Consider the following 16,357-nt stretch of genomic DNA (forward strand, 5'->3'; position numbering starts at 1 on the left):
ATGCCCACATTATCCGGCTGTGGGATGAAATAAATTATATAAATATTTTTTAATCCATCTACATTTAGGTAATATTTGTTTGAGTAACGGTTGCTAGGTAATAACTGCAGGGATTTGTTTGATAATGTAGATTATGTCGGAATGCTAGCTTAACCGTCCAGCTTCTCAAAATATCCCATGTCTTTGCTAAATAGTTTGGCTAACAAGTTGATAGTATCAAAGCTGGCATTTTTCTATATCTAGATATTCATGTAACCATAACCACCATTGCTCCTTTCACGGAGGTTGCCTCATTGGTACCTGAATAAGCAAGTTCGCCTAAATGAGAAGTATAATGACGCCCACAACAGAGACGAGCGAAATGCACTTGTTTTAAGTGAGACATGAGAACTGTTGCACATCTGCAAGGTAACAGCTGTAGCGGTTTCTTACTGCTATCTTATGAATTGTCTATTGTTCCCATGGAGAAGTTAAAACGAAGTGGGATGTACTTCGGCGCCATTTTCAAACGACTTTGCCGCGGACAGAAAGCCAGCTAGCTGGTATAGTTTAGCTTGATCAGGATAAGCCGAATTACAGCTGTGCGTTTATGGAAAATCCATACACTGCCACTGATCAAAAAAAGAACACCACTGCAAACGTTTAACATCACACGTGCCCACAGTGTCGTGAAGGAGTCGAACATTATTTTCAACGTTGTTTATTTCAATAACAAACGTAGCTAATGTTAACAGTCACAGCTGACTAGCTAACTGTTAGCTAGGAAGTTAACAAGCTAGATCTGAGCTACTACTGTCTGACTGTAAAAAGGTTACTTGCTAGCTAACTTATCTAGCTAGTTTTCCGGACCGTGGATTCGTAAGTATCACTTTCCCTTTACATTTACTGCCAATTATATATAGTTGGGTACACTGGCGCTGTAGTACAATAGTTTGTCAGTGAAATCTTTAATGTTTGCCCGGTTGCTTCAACTTTTCCTGAATTACAGTAAACTATGCTAATCTTAATGAACCAGCAGCTATCTAAACAAACACGACCTGTGTTGTAGTGCTGACTATAGTCAATAAATAATCAGCTAAAAAGAAAAATAACCACAGATACAGTACGGCTTTACTGTATCTAGCTAGTTACTAATATTTACTTGGTCCTGCTCTATAGACCTCTGTGCAATGAGCACTAATGCAGAAAGGAAGTTTATCAACCTTCGGAAACGTCTGGATCAGTTGGGATATAGACAACCATTAGGAATCGAGACCCTGCCATTGGTGGAGAAGTTGTTCAGGTAAATCCATATTCACGTCAGAGACCATGAGTGAGTTATCGAGTATGTAGAAAAAACAGTAGCTTCCCCTGCTATCCTTACAGTAACTGTTTTTCTGCCTTTATTACAGTGACCTGGTCCACACCACTGAAAGTCTGCGCAATGCCAAGCTCAATGCAGGGAAGACCGAGAAGGAGAGCCGCAATCTGGATGCCTTCCTGGAGCCATACAAGACCGAGAATGCCCGGCTTGTCCGGGAGAACAACGAGCTGCATCTTGGACTTCTCAAACTTAGGGAAGACAAGGACCGAGTCAGCAGAGGTATCAGTCTACACTCATTCAGTCCATTCTTGTGCCATCAAACTTCTGCAGCCATTTCGGAATGCCTGGTGTTCAACCTTCCCAGGTTCTCCCATTTCATACTGCTCCTCCACACCACTGACTTGCCGTTAAACCTTGCACCCACTACAAAATCATGGTGCTTGCTTTTGGAGCAGCAAGGGGAATTGCCTCTACGTACCTTCAGGCAATGGGCAAACCCTTCATCCCTACTTAAGCACTTTGTTCTGCCCCCTCCAGTCTCTTGGCCATCCCAGTCCTATAGGAAAGCACAACTTCGTCCTAGCAGTCCAGTTCTGGAACCAACTCCTTGAAGCTAGGACGGTAGAGCTTCTGACGATTTTCTGAAAACACAATAGTCCTATTAATAGGTTATTTGGTTGTCCCACCTAGCTATCTTATGACAAATAATGCTTAAGTCACCCTGAATAAGTCTGCTTGATGAGTAATCTAATGGTAATGCTAATATTTGTTTAATATGTGATCATAATACAGAATGTCGCCTTTTATTTGAGCGCATTTTCATATCTGCATATTACCGCGAAGAAGTGAAAAAAATGTACCTAGTCCTTTCAACCAATGTCGTTAGTATATGACAAATTTCACTTACCAAAGTAATAAATAAAAAAATGCTGTTCCATATTCCTTCCAAAAATGACTACATCAGTCTTGTGACTACAAGCCTATTGGATGCATTCACAGTTTTATTTTTATTTTGGTCGTTTTGAAATTAAGTGGTGAATAATATATTGTAATTTGTTAGTAAGAAAAAATTATTATTTTGAACACTTCTATGTGCATGTGAATCCTGACATGATAGTTGTGTTAATTGTTAATTTTAATGATGATGAGTGCATGGTAAGAATATGGAACCAAACACTAAACCTTTGTGTACTTTGGAACACTAAGTGAAAAGGTATCCAAATACTTCATAACTACAAGTACTAGATCTATCAAATGGTTAATTGTCTAAACAGTGAATCAGATATGAATTAAAATGCATCCAATACCCTCTCAGAGCTCAAGGCCTACATCAGAAAGCTGGACCATGACACTTCAGACCTGAAATTCCTAAACAACCAGTATGTCCACAAAGTCCGCTCCCTGGAGAAGGAGAGCAAGGCCAAGACTGAGCGTATTCACCAGCTACAGGAGAAGAACATGCAGGCTGTGGTGCAGACACCAGGTAGGACATATAGAGGGGCAGGGTGGCCGGGCCTACTGGTTATGAGCACACGTCGCATTAACGAAAGGTTGCTGGTTCTAATCTCCAAGCTGGCAATTTGAACAACCCTGTCGATCGCTCCCTGAGTTAAACAAGTAACAGTAATTATGTTGATGTTGTTGTCAATCAGAATGTGTTCTAAGCACAGTTAGCTGGAAAATTACAGTAAAAAGACATGCTCTGGGATTAAGCCCATTACCTACCCACAGGTTTTTTTCATCTAGTACTTAAACCAGTTGTGCTCTTTTCTTCCCCTAACATGTGAACATCCAGTCCGTTCACAACCACACGCCAACATGTTTCACGCCTGTTAATTTCAGTTAGCCAGGATAATGTTTTCATTCATGTTCTGTCCTGATTCAACAGGAGGGAAAAAGCACAGCATTCCGTTCAGACGGCAGCGGATGCAGATTGATGAGCTCATCCCTCCGTCTTCGGGCCGTACTCAACCTGTGGCGCAGCCCGATGACCCGTACATTGCAGATCTTCTTCAGGTGGCGGATGACAGGTGGGATGCTCCTAGCAGCAAAATCAATCCACTAAACACATTTACAATATAACAGGTAATAGTGTCGTAGGTGTGCTAAGGGTCTCTTTGGTCTTTGGTTGCAATGAATTGTTACCCTAGAATCCAGGAGCTGCAGCAGGACATAACCAAGCTGAAATTAGACCTCGAACGAGCTCAGTGCAGTATCAAACACCTGAACGCTCAGGTCGAAGAGCGAGACAGAGAGATTGACCGTCTTAGTCGAGCTCTTGATGGAGGACGTCCTCAAGATGTCATCTCCCTTGAAGCTCAGACCATCAGCAATGAGAAATTGATTGCTCACCTTAATCTGCAGGTAAGAACCAAGCTCTCTCCCCTTCATGCAACAGATATCAACCACACACTGAACTGATCTCCATCCCCTACCCTGGATCTGGTCTGTCAGCAACACCGACCAGCACCACACTTGTCGGGCGCCGATCACACATTGACCTCAGGGTCGTGTTCCTAGATAGAGTACCTGCAGCAGACCAATAGGACCCTGGAGCAGAAGGTTCAGGGACTGCAGCAGAGGAAGCAGGATGCCTCCACCGAGGTGGCTGACCTGAGCGCCAAGAATCAGGAGCTGTGTCAGGAGCTCAGCCAGATCGACCACCTGGCCAGGCAGCTGGAGAAGGACAAGGACCTGGTGCTGGAGACTGCCGACCAGGAGCTACAGGAAGCCAAGGTGAGGAGAGCAGGAGAGGAGGTGTTTGAACAGGAAGGGCAGGAATACTGTGAAAAGAGGATTCAGTATGAGGTATGTTATTTTTGTTTTTCTCCTCAGAAAGAAATACAGAGTCAACAAAGAGCCTTAGAGGACTTGGAAGACGTGATCACAAAGTTAAGAAAGGTATGTTATTCATTTATTTTGGCTTACGATGGTTTGTAGCCTACGTTGTCTTGTTTTTAAAACACTTCCTAGACTGCAGGGATTTACTCACTATTTCATAGCTGTAACTCACGGAATATGACTCCTGAATGGGTGTTGTAGGACCAGGCCGAGGGAGAATATGAGAAGGACCGTTTGAGGGACCAGCTGGGGGAGCTCAGGGACCAGAACGAGAAGATTGAGGGACTCATGCACTTCCTGGAGGAAGAGAAAAAGAGGCTTCAAGCCAAACTAGACAAAATGACTGATGCCGGTGAGTAGCAGTGTTTTGCTTACAACTGGAACTAAGTAGCCTGTCTCTGGTTCAGGAAGTCTGGCTTAAGCGCCCACTCACTTCCTTGCTGGTGTTCCTAGATAAAGATATGGTACTGGAGCTGGAGAGCATGAGGTTTAAACACGGTGTGTGCGGGAAGGATCGCTCGCCATCTCGCCTAGACGCGTTTGTCAGGAGCTTGGAGGAAGAGAGGGATTACCACCGACAAGAGGCTGAACGCTACCGCAGGCTCAGAGGACCCGGGGGCATGGACCTCAGCCCCGCCCGCAGAAGCCCAGGCAGGGGCAGGAGCCCCAGAGGGAGAATGGGTTCGCAGGGCAGGGTGAGAGAACCCAACCATCAACTAATACAGAGAATTCATAGGTGTGTTTCCATGTGCTGTATATTAAAAGTTAAAAATGTATGTGTCTGAAGTATTTCCTGCGTGTTTTTTAGGGGGAGAGTTTGGAATTGGAGCTCTCGCGGACAGCGAAGGAGAGAGATGAGCTTCAGGCTGTGCTGCTGGGCTTTGAGAGACACATGGAGGACATCCAGATCAACGTCAAGGCCCTAACTGCTGAGAGAGACCAGCTCAATTTACAGTGCAAACAGGTGAGAGGCCAATCCTGTATATGAGTTATCAAACAAAAGAGACTTCTCCGGCACTGTAACAGACACAAAGTCTGAACTTTCAGTTTTCAGTTAGGTGTTAAATACTCATCCTACACCTCTCGTCTTAATATGTGAATGTCGCTATTGTTGGGTCTATGACAGGATTACATAAGTATGTTTTGAGAAGGTCCGGTCTCACCAAGGTTAGTTTTCGGTACAGACTCATTTGACCCTAAGCTGTCAAATTTCAGAAACCATGTCCAAATTGAAACAAATTTCAATTTGGTGGAGCAAAATTATTGCTGTTTTAAACAAAGGTCCTGCAATTCTTAAAATGTAAGGATTCCAATCTGGTTCCTGGTTGAGCGAGCAGTGTGATAAGAATTAGAATGGCATATGTGTTTTGGTGGAAACTCAACATCTACTGTCCTGTCTGGGAGTTGCTGTGATGAGGTAGGGGTTTATCACATTTGATGTCATGCTATCAAATCACAAGGGCAGAAAAACCAAAGAGACAATAGACCATGCGTTCTGTATTGAAGCCATTCTAGGTCAGGATATGGACCGGCATGTAAAGTTTGGCTGTCCATTGATATGGTGCGTGTGTGCGTGTGTGCGTGTGTGCGTGTGTGCGTGTGTGCGTGTGTGCGTGTGTGCGTGTGTGCGTGTGTGCGTGTGTGCGTGTGTGCGTGTGTGCGTGTGTGCGTGTGTGCGTGTGTGCGTGTGTGCGTGTGTGCGTGTGTGCGTGTGTGCGTGTGTGCGTGTGTGCGTGTGTGCAGGTTCAGGAAGAGCTGAGGCAGGCCCGTATAGACTCAGAGGTGTCCAATGAGGTGCTGAGGCTGAAGGACGACAGGGAACAGGCTCACGCTGAGCTACAGAGGATCAGCTCCGAGAGAGACACTCTCCGAGAGAGACTGAAAGTGGCACAGACCTGTGCTCTGACGGACCGACAGGAAGAGGAGAGAAGGATCCTGAATCTGGAAGACACCATCAAGACTGTAAGACTCATACACTTCTCCATTATTAAAGCGGCAATGATTCTGTTACAGTTGATTTCATCACTTTTTTTTTGTTGATATAAAGCTGTTCTAGGAGTTCAGTGTGATGTAGGTGTGAACAGTGTGATTTGGTCCCCAGTTGGAGAGGGAGCGACTGGACCTGCGGTCCCAGGTGTCATTGCTGAAGGAGGGCAGGGCAGCTGCAGAGGAGGAGCTAAAGGCTCGGTCCACTGCCCTGGTCCAGACTGCAGAGGAGACGGCCCAGCAGAGAGCTGAATCCAGTGCACTACGGTACTGTCTGTGTCTGGTAAAGGAGGACCTCTTTAATTGTGTGTTAGTGACGTTGTTGGCTATATTCTCCCTGTCTGTGCAGGCTGTTACAGGATCAGATGGAACAGTCCCTATTCGACACGCAGCACAGGCTCTCAGCGAAGACCAATGAGCTCCATGCTGCCCACCTGCAGATCGAGAAACTGGAGGAGAAAATAGGTGATGGTTTGTGGATGGAGAGGTTTAGTTAGACCTAATTGTCCAACTCTTGCTTTCGACTCTAATTCATTGGTAACATTCGACAACAACCAGGTGAGTTGAGTCGCCATGGCTCCGCCCACAGGGACGAGCTGGCCACGCTCCAGAAGACGGTCTGCATCCTGGACCGGGAGAAGGACGCTCTCCAGGACGATGTGGACCGGAAGACTGAGAGCATGGCTGTGCTCCAGGACCAGCTGTCCGCCAAGGTAGGGCACTGGACTCCATGCCGGCCTTCACCTCTTAAGACTGCTGCTGAAGGAGTAGACACGGAGTAAACGTTGTTCTGCCCCCTCGTTCTGCAGGAAGAGACCCTGGAGGAGGTCAGACACACTGTCACAGACATGGAGAATTCGTTGGAGTGAGTGTCCCTTTTTTTCCCTTTTCTTTACTCCATGGGTGTCAGAGGGAGTTGCCCATTGGTGAGCTGTTGTTAAGGGCATGGCTGTAAATGTGTGTGTGTGTGTGGAGAGTGATTGGATTTGTGTTTGCCTGCTGTACCTGAAGTCAGCTGAAAGGGTCACTCAGCAGCCGTGAGAGGGAGATAGCCAGTCTACGCAGACAGCTGGATTCTGCCCAGGAGCAGCTGTCCGGATTGGGGAGAGACCGAGAGATCGCCCTGAGAGAGAACAGGCGACTACAGGATGACCTAGCTACAATGACTAGGGAGAACCAGGTATAGAACACGGATGGATCACAAACCCACTGGTTCTGTTTCTGTCCCCCACAATAAACATTTCCAACTTGGGCAAACTGACCCGACGTAAAATTTGAATTGTACCGTGTTCATGGGTGTCATGTGTTGTGTCCAGGCTGTGCATGCTGAGATGGAAGAGGCCCTGCATGAGAAAGATGAGCTGAAGATGAGAGTTCACTCGTATATCTCCGAAGTGGCCAGGATAGAGAATATGATGACTATCAAGGTAAGTCACTGTCGCTACTGTGTCCCACTATAGAGTATTAAAATGGGATGGTGATGTCGCTACTGTGTCCCTTTATAGAGCATTAAAATGGGATGGTGATGTAGCTACTGTGTCCCTCTATAGAGTATTAAAATGGGATGGTGATGTAGCTACTGTGTCCCGCTATAGAGTATTAAAATGGGATGGTGATGTAGCTACTGTGTCCCGCTATAGAGTATTAAAACGGGATGGTGATGTAGCTACTGTGTCCCGCTATAGAGTATTAAAACGGGATGGTGATGTAACTACTGTGTCCCGCTATAGAGTATTAAAACGGGATGGTGATGTAACTACTGTGTCCCACTATAGAGTATTAAAACGGGATGGTTATGTAGCTACTGTGTCCCACTATAGAGTATTAAAACGGGATTGTGATGTAACTACTGTTTCCCACTATAGAGTATTAAAACGGGATGGTGATGTAACTACTGTGTCCCACTATAGAGTATTAAAACGGGATGGTTATGTAGCTACTGTGTCCCACTATAGCTGTGGTACATTGTTGCAAAATGATGGCAAGTGAAGACCATAACGGTGATGAGATTGGACATGGTTTCTGATTCCGAAAGTCAGTCCACAGCCGGGGGAGAGTTGGGTTAATAGGAGCAACCTTTTATTTTTATACTTGGAGAATAATACTGTGATTTTCACTTGACTATGCAGTAGCAGTTACTTTAATTCATACTTGAATACTACGTTTTATATTGAATACTGCTTTTATTTGAAGTAGCCTACTAAAGAAACAGCACTCTGAACCCTTTAGTTCCTGGAAATGTGTAGTTACCATCCTAGAATTGTGTACTCCTTAATGTTTTTAATTGCAATTAAAGGAAAAAATGAATATATTCTGATGAATATGCTGTGAACGAAAACTGTTACAGTCAAAGTCGAAATATACCCGGATATGATTTTTCAGCCATATCGCCCAGCCCTACTAACGATGCTGTAGTTACCTCAGAGGGGAAAAAATGTGGACGCCTTCCAGTATGTTTGAGCTGATAATTGACAATTTGTTGTTCCCCAGGAGCAGGAGAACAGGGAGATGCTGGAACGGTTCCGGATGGCCCACAGTGAGTCTGAGGACCGGGAGCTGAAGCTGCAACATGCTGAAGACCTCAACAACTCCATCCGCCTGGAGCTTCTCTCCTCAGACACTGAGAGACGCCACCTCCGGGAGACTGTCGGACACCAGGAGAGAGAGATCCAGGAGGTCAGTCTGGTGAATGTTGATACCTGACCAAGAGCCCAATAGGGAGAAGTTGAAGTCCTCGTGGGCCTAGCGCTATTAACGTGGATTGACTTGTGTTGCAATCTCCTGTCCCCATCCCCCAGCACATGAGTGCCCTGCAGGCATATGAGGCCCAGGTGTCATCCCTGGCCCGGGCCATGTCCCGTCTGGAGGAGGAGCTGCAGGAGGTCCGGGGGGAGAAGACTGTCCTGTTGTCTGACCTGGCCTCTGTCAGGGAGCTCTGTGTCAAATTGGACTCCAGCAAAGAGCTCAGCACCCGTCAACTCACCTCCAAGAGCATGGAGCTAGAGAGAGTGAGTCAATCCAAATCCTCCTCTCTTCTCTCTTCCTGTTAGTTTTTCTTATGGAGAATTAAACCTCACTGAGGCTACGCTGACGTTATCACTTCAGCATCAAAAGTCCACACATGCTTTGTAGCAGCATCCCTGCCCCTTTTTCAGAAAAAAATTGAAACCTACCATCTCAAAGATTCCCTAAAAGTACTTTTCATACAGTGAGGGAAATCATTTTGATCCCCTGCTGATTTTGTTTGTTTGCCCACTGACAAAGAAACGATCAGTCTATAATTTTAATGGTAGGTTCATTTGAACAGTGAGAGCCTTGCATTTTAATGAGTGAAAAAAGTATTCGACCCCTCTGCAAAACATGACTTAGTACTTGGTGGCAAAACCCTTGTTGGCAATTACAGAGGTCAGATGTTTGTTGTAGTTGGCCACCAGGTTTGCACACATCTCAGGAGGGATTTTGTCCCACTTCTATTTGCAGCTCTTCTCCAAGTCATTAAGGTTTCGAGGCTGACGTTTGGCAACTCCAATCTTCAGCTCCCTCCAAAGATTTTCTATGGGATTAAGGTCTGGAGACTGGCTAGGCCACTCCAGGACCTTAATGTGCTTCTTCTTGAGACACTCCTTTGTTGCCTTGGCCGTGTGTTTTGGGTCAGTGTCATGCTGGAATACCCCTCCACGACCCATTGTCAATGCCCTGGCTGAGGGAAGGAGGTTCTCACCCAAGATTTGACGGTACATGGCCCCGTCCATCGTCCCTTTGATGTGGTGCAGTTGTCCTGTCCCCTTAGCAGAAAAACACCCCCAAAGCATAATGTTTCCACCTCCATGTTTGACAGTGGGGATGGTGTTCTTGGGGTCATAGGCAGAATTTCAGTCCTTCACGGCGTAGTGTGTTACCAATTGTTTTCTTGGTGACTATAGTGCCAGCTGCCTTGATCATTGACAAGATCCTCCCGTGCAGTTCTGGGCTGATTCCTCACCGTTCTTATGATCATTGCAACTCCACGAGGTGAGATCTTGCATGGAGTCCCAGACCTAGGGAGATTGACAGTTCTTTTGTGTTTCTTCCATTTGTGAATAATCGCACCAACTGTTGTCACCTTCTCACCAAGCTGCTTGACGATGGTCAGCTCTTTGGTCTTGGTCATGGAGAGTTTGGAATCTGATTGATTGATTGCTTCTGTGGACAGGTGTCTTTTATACAGTTAACAAGCTGAGATTAAGAGCATTCAATTTAAGTGTGCTCCTAATCTCAGCTCGTTACCTGTATATATTTTTTTTACATGCCCTTTTCAGGATTCTTTTGTTGTTATTCTGTCTCTCACTGTTCAAATAAACCTACCATTAAAATTATAGACTGATCAATTCTTTGTCAGTGGGCAAACATCCAAAATCAGCAGGGGATCAAATATTTTTTTCCATCACTGTAGGATGTGCCACTTGGTGACGAAGGGACACTGTGTTCTCTGCCTCTGTATAGAGCCTAACATTTGTGTGCAACCCAACTCACAAATTCATATATTTTTTGTTTTTCCGAACAGTGAGTCAGTTACTGGCCCAAAGCTTTACTCACCCAGGCTCTGTCACTCCAGAGACCGGTCTTTCAGATTGCATAAACCCTAGCAGCATGTATTTTGGTAATTCCAAAATGATTTGCCCTGTGTTATCCAGACACTGGTGCATTTATGCACTATAAAGCATGTGGAAAACAAAGGGAGCTGCGTGGGAAGGGAATCCTGGATTGGACATTGAGGTTTTGTGATGTAGCAGAACTTTTAGCCCGTTTACAACAATTGCATTACTTTGTGAAACAAAATGCCCTGCGTCATCCTCTCTCAGGTGACAGGGGAGTTGGAAGACCTGCGCTCTGAGGCGGAGCTCCTGAAGAAGCAGCTGGCCAGTGAGAGGCTGACTGTCCGTAACCTAGAGACTCTCCTGTCCTCCAATCGTCAGAAGGAGTTCCACACCCATCTGAACGCCAGCGAGAGGGAGTCGGAGCTGAAAGTCCTGAGGGACCGACTGGCTCTTGCTGACAGCAGAACGTAAGAGCCAGGGGGTCCTGATGGCCCATCTGGCCAGCCACTGTACTTCTCAGACCCAAACCTGACTGATTTAATATAGAAACATTGTGTATATCGTGTGCAGGGCAGGACATACTCGAGAGGTTTCCCAGCTCCGAGGCAAAGTCTCTCAGCTGCAGACAGAGATGGACGTACTGAAGAGACAGCTGACCACAGAGCGCTTTGAACGGTGAGTTGACTCTTTGCACCTGTGCAAAGGCTGTGGCCCCAGCTTCTCTGTTTTACACCCTCGCTGCCTCTCCTCCTCAGGGAACGGGCCGTGCAGGAGATGCGCAAACAAGGTGTTTCGTTCTCTTCCCTCCGAAGCTCCTCCCCCTTGAGCAGATCTCTGAGTCCCCGCCCCCCGTCCCCGGAACACTCCATCCTGCGAACTCCAGAGCGCTCTGCTGACAGGTCATCAGAGAAGTGAGTCACACTCACAATACTACGTACGTACGCACGCACGCACACAGATTTAATCTGACATCCACTCTTGAATCTATAAAACACAGGAAGACTATAGATCCTACTGATGTTTTTTAAAGCCTATAATGAATGTAACTTCTGTTTGCCTTAACAGAAGTGTGAGTTTTAAGGAGTAGAGGCGGAGAGGAACAAGGAAAGACAGGAGAATTGAGCTGAAGTGAGTGAGAAACCTGCAGTTTCCACACCAACTACATACACAACCTGACATTAGTTTTGGGGTTCCAACAAATCTGAATGATTTCTACAGGTGACACAATTTACATCAGAGGTGAAATCATGCCACCCTCTCAACACAGATAATTCCAATGCCAGTAGTTTTTTAAGCATTCAGTTGTCTTTTTCTCCTGATTGTTTTTACAAATTGAGATTGTGGGAGTATCAGTATTATCAAGAAGTATGATAGGATGGTAGTACTGTACAGCTTTTACTTATGACATGCAGAAATGCTAGCATAAGATACTGTGACCAAGAATATGGGCTTGATTAGACCACTGAAAGGAGAATAGTTGATTTGTTCAGCTTTATGTTCTGTGCTTTTTGTCCATGTATAACTTATAGTAACTTATTCAATTAAAATAAAGTTTTTTTACAAAATCAACTCGCAATCATCTGTACTGTTTATCTATAAACACAATAGTCATTCAGATACCCATAGTAAATGCTCACAAAAGCATAGAGGAAAGTGTATTAACAAAAACATATATACAAATGTAATGTGCTTTATTGACAGTTGGGTCAATGTTTGTTTTAAAGCTCAGTTGGAGTGCAAATAGACAGTAACAGTTAGGTAATTTGTAACAGTGTGTGTAGGTGGAATGCATAGACAATATTGGACTTGATTGTCAGTAACTTTACTGCTTATTTGCTGCTTTACTGTTTTAGTGGTCTTTTGCATAGTACTCAAACATAACTCATATTTCCCAATGTTGTAACATCTAATATTAAAAAGTAGCAAATATCAAAATACTGTTTTGTTCCCTGGGGGAAAAAGGCAAAGGTTTAACAAAATACTGTATAAAAATAATTTCCAAGTATAAAATACCTATGATTATTTAATGTCTGCAGTACTCAGTGGTTGTGTTGGGCAGGGGGTAGGTAAACAGAGAAAAGTCTAAGATGTACTTTGGCAGGAGCTCCCTAAGCAGCTTCTGAGGCAGACTGCACAGGTAATAATGCAGCGTCTCCGTGGTGACAGGCTTGTACCACGTCTGTCTCTCAGGGAAGTGGACGTGGGGAGGGGCACCAATACGCTGTAGTACGTAGTCCGAATCACTCTCTAGATGCTCGTAGGAGCCAATGAAGTCATAGGACACAGCACATGGTTGGCACAGATTGTAAATGGGCATCCAGTGCTCATTCATGCGCTCCACGTCCTCATCCAGTAGATAGCGAACAAACTCTGCAAACGTCACATCGTCCCCTGCCACCGCTCTAGCCTTGGTATGACCCTTTCTGTAGCGTCTAATGATCTCCGCACCATACTTCTCCTGATAGGTCTTGATCTCCCCAAACTTGTTCCTGTAAGCGGAGAGCAGGCGTTCCATAGGTTCCCTCACAAACATGAACTTAAAATAGTGTTTCAGCCTGTAGAGGATCTCCTCAGGCTTCAGAGAGGATAGGAAGAGCAGGTCACTCTTGTGGTCCATCTTAATATTGGCGTCCACGTTCGCCAGAGCACCACTCAGGACTTTCAGGACCCTCTTCCAGTTTGAGCAGGCCACCTTGGGGACATAACAGTAGAGGAAGCGGTGCTCATCGTTCACCAGGATGTGCTGCAGTAGGGTTTTCCTCTGCAGGGGGCTCAGGGACCAGACGTCGTGAGGCATGTTCTTCTGACCGCACATGGTCCTGATGGTGCGGTTACGGATCTCCTGGAGAATCTGAATGAGATTTGGGGACATGAAAAAGACATGAAACAGGTATTATGTAGGGATAAGACAATGATAGTAATATAATTGTGAATACAGTGCCTTCGGAAGGTATTCTGACACCTTCAATGTCTCCACATTGTGTTATATACACTGTTATATTTTCTAATTGATCAAGTTTATTTTTTAACATGGGTACTAAACACACAAATTAATCACCAACATGCACGTACAGCCCCGTTTCCAAAAACAGTTGGAGCACTGCCTAAAATGCATATCTGACATATCAAAACTACAACATTTGGTCTTTTCCGTTCCCAAATGCTTACAGAGTATTGTTGAAAGAAGAGGTGATGCAACATAGTGGTAAACATGACCCTGCCCCAACTTTTTTGAAACATGTTGCTGGAATCAAATTCAAAGTAGGCATGTATTTTTCAAGAAACAACATCAGTTTGAACATATATGTTGTCTTTGTAGTATTTTCAATAGAATTTTATATATCATTGCATTCTATTTTTCTTAACATTTTACAGTGTCCCAAATTTGTTGGAAACAGGGTTGTAGATACAACACCACATACGGTCAAAGGGAGAGGATGAGGAAAAATAATTTGTTCTGATGAGAACAAAATAGAACTCATAAGCCTGAATGCCAATGGCTATATCTGATGAAAACAAGGTACCATTCACCACCTCTAATACTATCCCAACTGTGGAACATGGTGGTAGGAGCATCATGCTATGGGGATGCTTCTCAGCAGCAGGGACTGGGAGACTAGTCAGGAGTGAGGAAAGGGTGCTTGGAGCAATATACAGACCTCAGACTGTGGCGAAGATGAATCTTTTAGTGCGACAATGACCCGAAAGCACACAGCTAAGACAATGCTAGAGTGGCTTCAAGATAAGTCTGTGAATGTCCTTAAGTGGCCCAGCCAAAGCCAGGACTTAGAGCCCATTGTACTAAAAATATTTTGGGAGACCTGAAATTCACAGTTTACTGAAGCTCTCCGTCTAATCTGACAGAGTTTGAGAGGATGTGCAAATAATTGGGAAAATTCCACCACATAAAGCTGGTAGAGACAGAAGACACTTCTACAAAATACTAAATAATGGGTCTGAACGGTTACATAAATGAGATTTCTGAATTCATTTCTAATAAATTGGGACAAATGTAAGTGTTTTTGCTTTTTCATTATCGGGTATTGTGTATACATTGATGAGGGGAAAAAATCATCATGAATAACATCTATTATCCAACATAATGTGAAGAAAGAGAAGGTGTCTGAATACTTGATTAGTTCAGGTGTCAACAGAGTATTTCAAATGTTATGTTTCCCTTAAATAGACAAAAACAATATGTAAACAACGTAGCAAATGCATCCCGTCACATTTTCATGGGCAAATACCAGTTAATGTTAAGTTTTAAATGTCTAACTTTCAGTGAGACTATATTGCAAGTTTTTAATAAGATTTTATATTCATACAGTACATTTGTTTAAACGAAATATGCTGTCCTGGCACAGCAAAACCCTTTATTAAGCCTAAGAAATGCCCAGTATTTATTTGGAAATGAAAACGTTTGTAGACCAACTATGTATTTTAAAGAAAAGTTCTAACCTATCATATCCACCAAAATGAAGGAAACATCTTACAGAACGTGTCTTATAAAATATTCAGTTTACCTGAGATTCTGCGTCTGCACCAGGATCGAGATGTCGAGCTTGTCTTAGATAGTCTGACCTCTGGCTGTTACCTCGAGGCGGCGGTGTCTCCATACTATTCAGCATTCCTTTTTCAATCATGAGCAAAAGGCCACCGGATGCGACGATCACAGCGAACGTCAGCACTGATGGCAAGACAGCCGAGCTGCGGCGCAAAGAACCTGAGTTCACTGTTTGTCTGAAGTTTATCACAGACCCGTTCCTTGCCACTCCGGCCTTTTTGAGTCCAGAATCCTGCTTTCGCGGCGCCATCATTGGCCTCAAATATGTCTCTCGGGCTGATTTGTTGTCTTTTGTATCTATGAGAACTTTCAAAACTACCACGTACCCATAACGTCCAACTGCAGTGGGCTCGTAGCGCTACTGCCAACAACTCTACTCCTGTTTCGGCAAAAAATAAAATAAGCGTCATTCTGGGAGAGGATTGTGGGAGTCGTAGTTCTGTAGAATATTAGTTTGTCCACTTTGGAAGGGAGGAATTAACTTAACAAATGTTATACTCATATACACTGGCTATATTACAAATAACCTGTCCGGTAGGCAACTTAATAATTTGGTTGACAACCGTTTGCAATTAAAACAGACCCGACTGCCACGGAGCGTTTGCATTTAACTGTCGCGTTGTGAAAATCAGCTGAGCGTAATTACGTCACACTAGTTTTTCACCAAAACATAGGCTAGTATGTCGAATAAAAATATTGTGGTTGACTGTTTCTTTTGCCTATGCGTGAATTCATAATTTGAATACACCCTGTCCGAAAAGGCCATCATGAGTATAATTTGCTATTTGCCTTAGGCTTATAATTTTGTAAGGCTATGGTCTTTATGGTAACATGAGAATATCGTGAAACTTTAAATTGCAATGGGAGGTCAAAACAATCGTTATGTTGAAATAGTAGTGTTTTAAAGTTAGGTCCAACATTTTGCTAGCATGCGTAGCCTATGCATAGTCAAATAAATGTGGTCAATGCAAATTAACGGCTCTTTTCGATCGGCTGTTTCAGGTGAAAGGAGTCCCTAGATTCGGCTCACTGATAATACTCGGAATGCCTACTACTATCGGAAACCTACCGACTCCTACAGGAAAA

At 44.4% G+C, this 16,357-nt stretch overlaps 2 protein-coding genes across 4 annotated transcripts; one reads left to right on the forward strand and one right to left on the reverse strand.

The window, feature by feature from the left end:
* The first annotated feature begins 276 nt into the window (after positions 1 to 276).
* Positions 277 to 12,272, forward strand: cep135 (centrosomal protein 135). Of its 3 annotated transcripts, none has more exons than XM_010872254.3 (24): positions 277 to 408; positions 1,159 to 1,282; positions 1,392 to 1,582; positions 2,619 to 2,786; positions 3,192 to 3,333; positions 3,454 to 3,667; positions 3,824 to 4,039; positions 4,139 to 4,204; positions 4,346 to 4,496; positions 4,598 to 4,839; positions 4,953 to 5,108; positions 5,888 to 6,106; positions 6,246 to 6,397; positions 6,480 to 6,595; positions 6,689 to 6,843; positions 6,940 to 6,995; positions 7,142 to 7,310; positions 7,447 to 7,557; positions 8,621 to 8,806; positions 8,929 to 9,138; positions 10,972 to 11,174; positions 11,278 to 11,382; positions 11,463 to 11,618; positions 11,773 to 12,272. In XM_010872254.3, the coding sequence occupies exons 1-24, from the start codon at positions 384 to 386 to the stop codon at positions 11,792 to 11,794; spliced, it is 3,555 nt and encodes a 1,184-aa protein (XP_010870556.2). In that variant the 5' UTR covers positions 277 to 383; the 3' UTR covers positions 11,795 to 12,272. The 3 variants fall into 3 exon arrangements, with proteins under 3 accessions (XP_010870556.2, XP_010870558.2, XP_010870559.2); XM_010872256.3 differs by having other exon boundaries at positions 278 to 408; positions 11,463 to 11,641; XM_010872257.3 differs by lacking the exon at positions 277 to 408 and adding an exon at positions 426 to 858.
* Positions 12,273 to 12,381: 109 nt separating this feature from the next.
* On the reverse strand, positions 12,382 to 15,794 carry chst14 (carbohydrate (N-acetylgalactosamine 4-0) sulfotransferase 14). Its single transcript, XM_010872258.3, has 2 exons — positions 15,231 to 15,794; positions 12,382 to 13,558 (listed from the first exon to the last, which is right to left on the reverse strand). The coding sequence occupies exons 1-2, from the start codon at positions 15,522 to 15,524 to the stop codon at positions 12,731 to 12,733; spliced, it is 1,122 nt and encodes a 373-aa protein (XP_010870560.1). The 5' UTR covers positions 15,525 to 15,794; the 3' UTR covers positions 12,382 to 12,730.
* Positions 15,795 to 16,357: the final 563 nt, after the last annotated feature.

The sequence above is a fragment of the Esox lucius genome, chromosome 8 (assembly GCF_011004845.1).
Source record: "Esox lucius isolate fEsoLuc1 chromosome 8, fEsoLuc1.pri, whole genome shotgun sequence".
Lineage (NCBI taxonomy): Eukaryota > Metazoa > Chordata > Actinopteri > Esociformes > Esocidae > Esox > Esox lucius.

Excerpts from the sequence above, each read along its gene's own strand:
- chst14 (XM_010872258.3), bottom strand. The coding sequence starts at position 15,524 with ATGATGGCGCCGCGAAAGCAGGATTCTGGACTCAAAAAGGCCGGAGTG. Across the intron at positions 13,559-15,230 it reads GTGCAGACGCAGAATCTCAG|ATTCTCCAGGAGATCCGTAA; the intron begins GTAAACTGAATA and ends AATCTCATTCAG.
- cep135 (XM_010872254.3), top strand. The coding sequence starts at position 384 with ATGAGAACTGTTGCACATCTGCAAG. Across the intron at positions 3,334-3,453 it reads CTTCAGGTGGCGGATGACAG|AATCCAGGAGCTGCAGCAGG; the intron begins GTGGGATGCTCC and ends TTGTTACCCTAG. Across the intron at positions 11,383-11,462 it reads ACCACAGAGCGCTTTGAACG|GGAACGGGCCGTGCAGGAGA; the intron begins GTGAGTTGACTC and ends TCTCCTCCTCAG.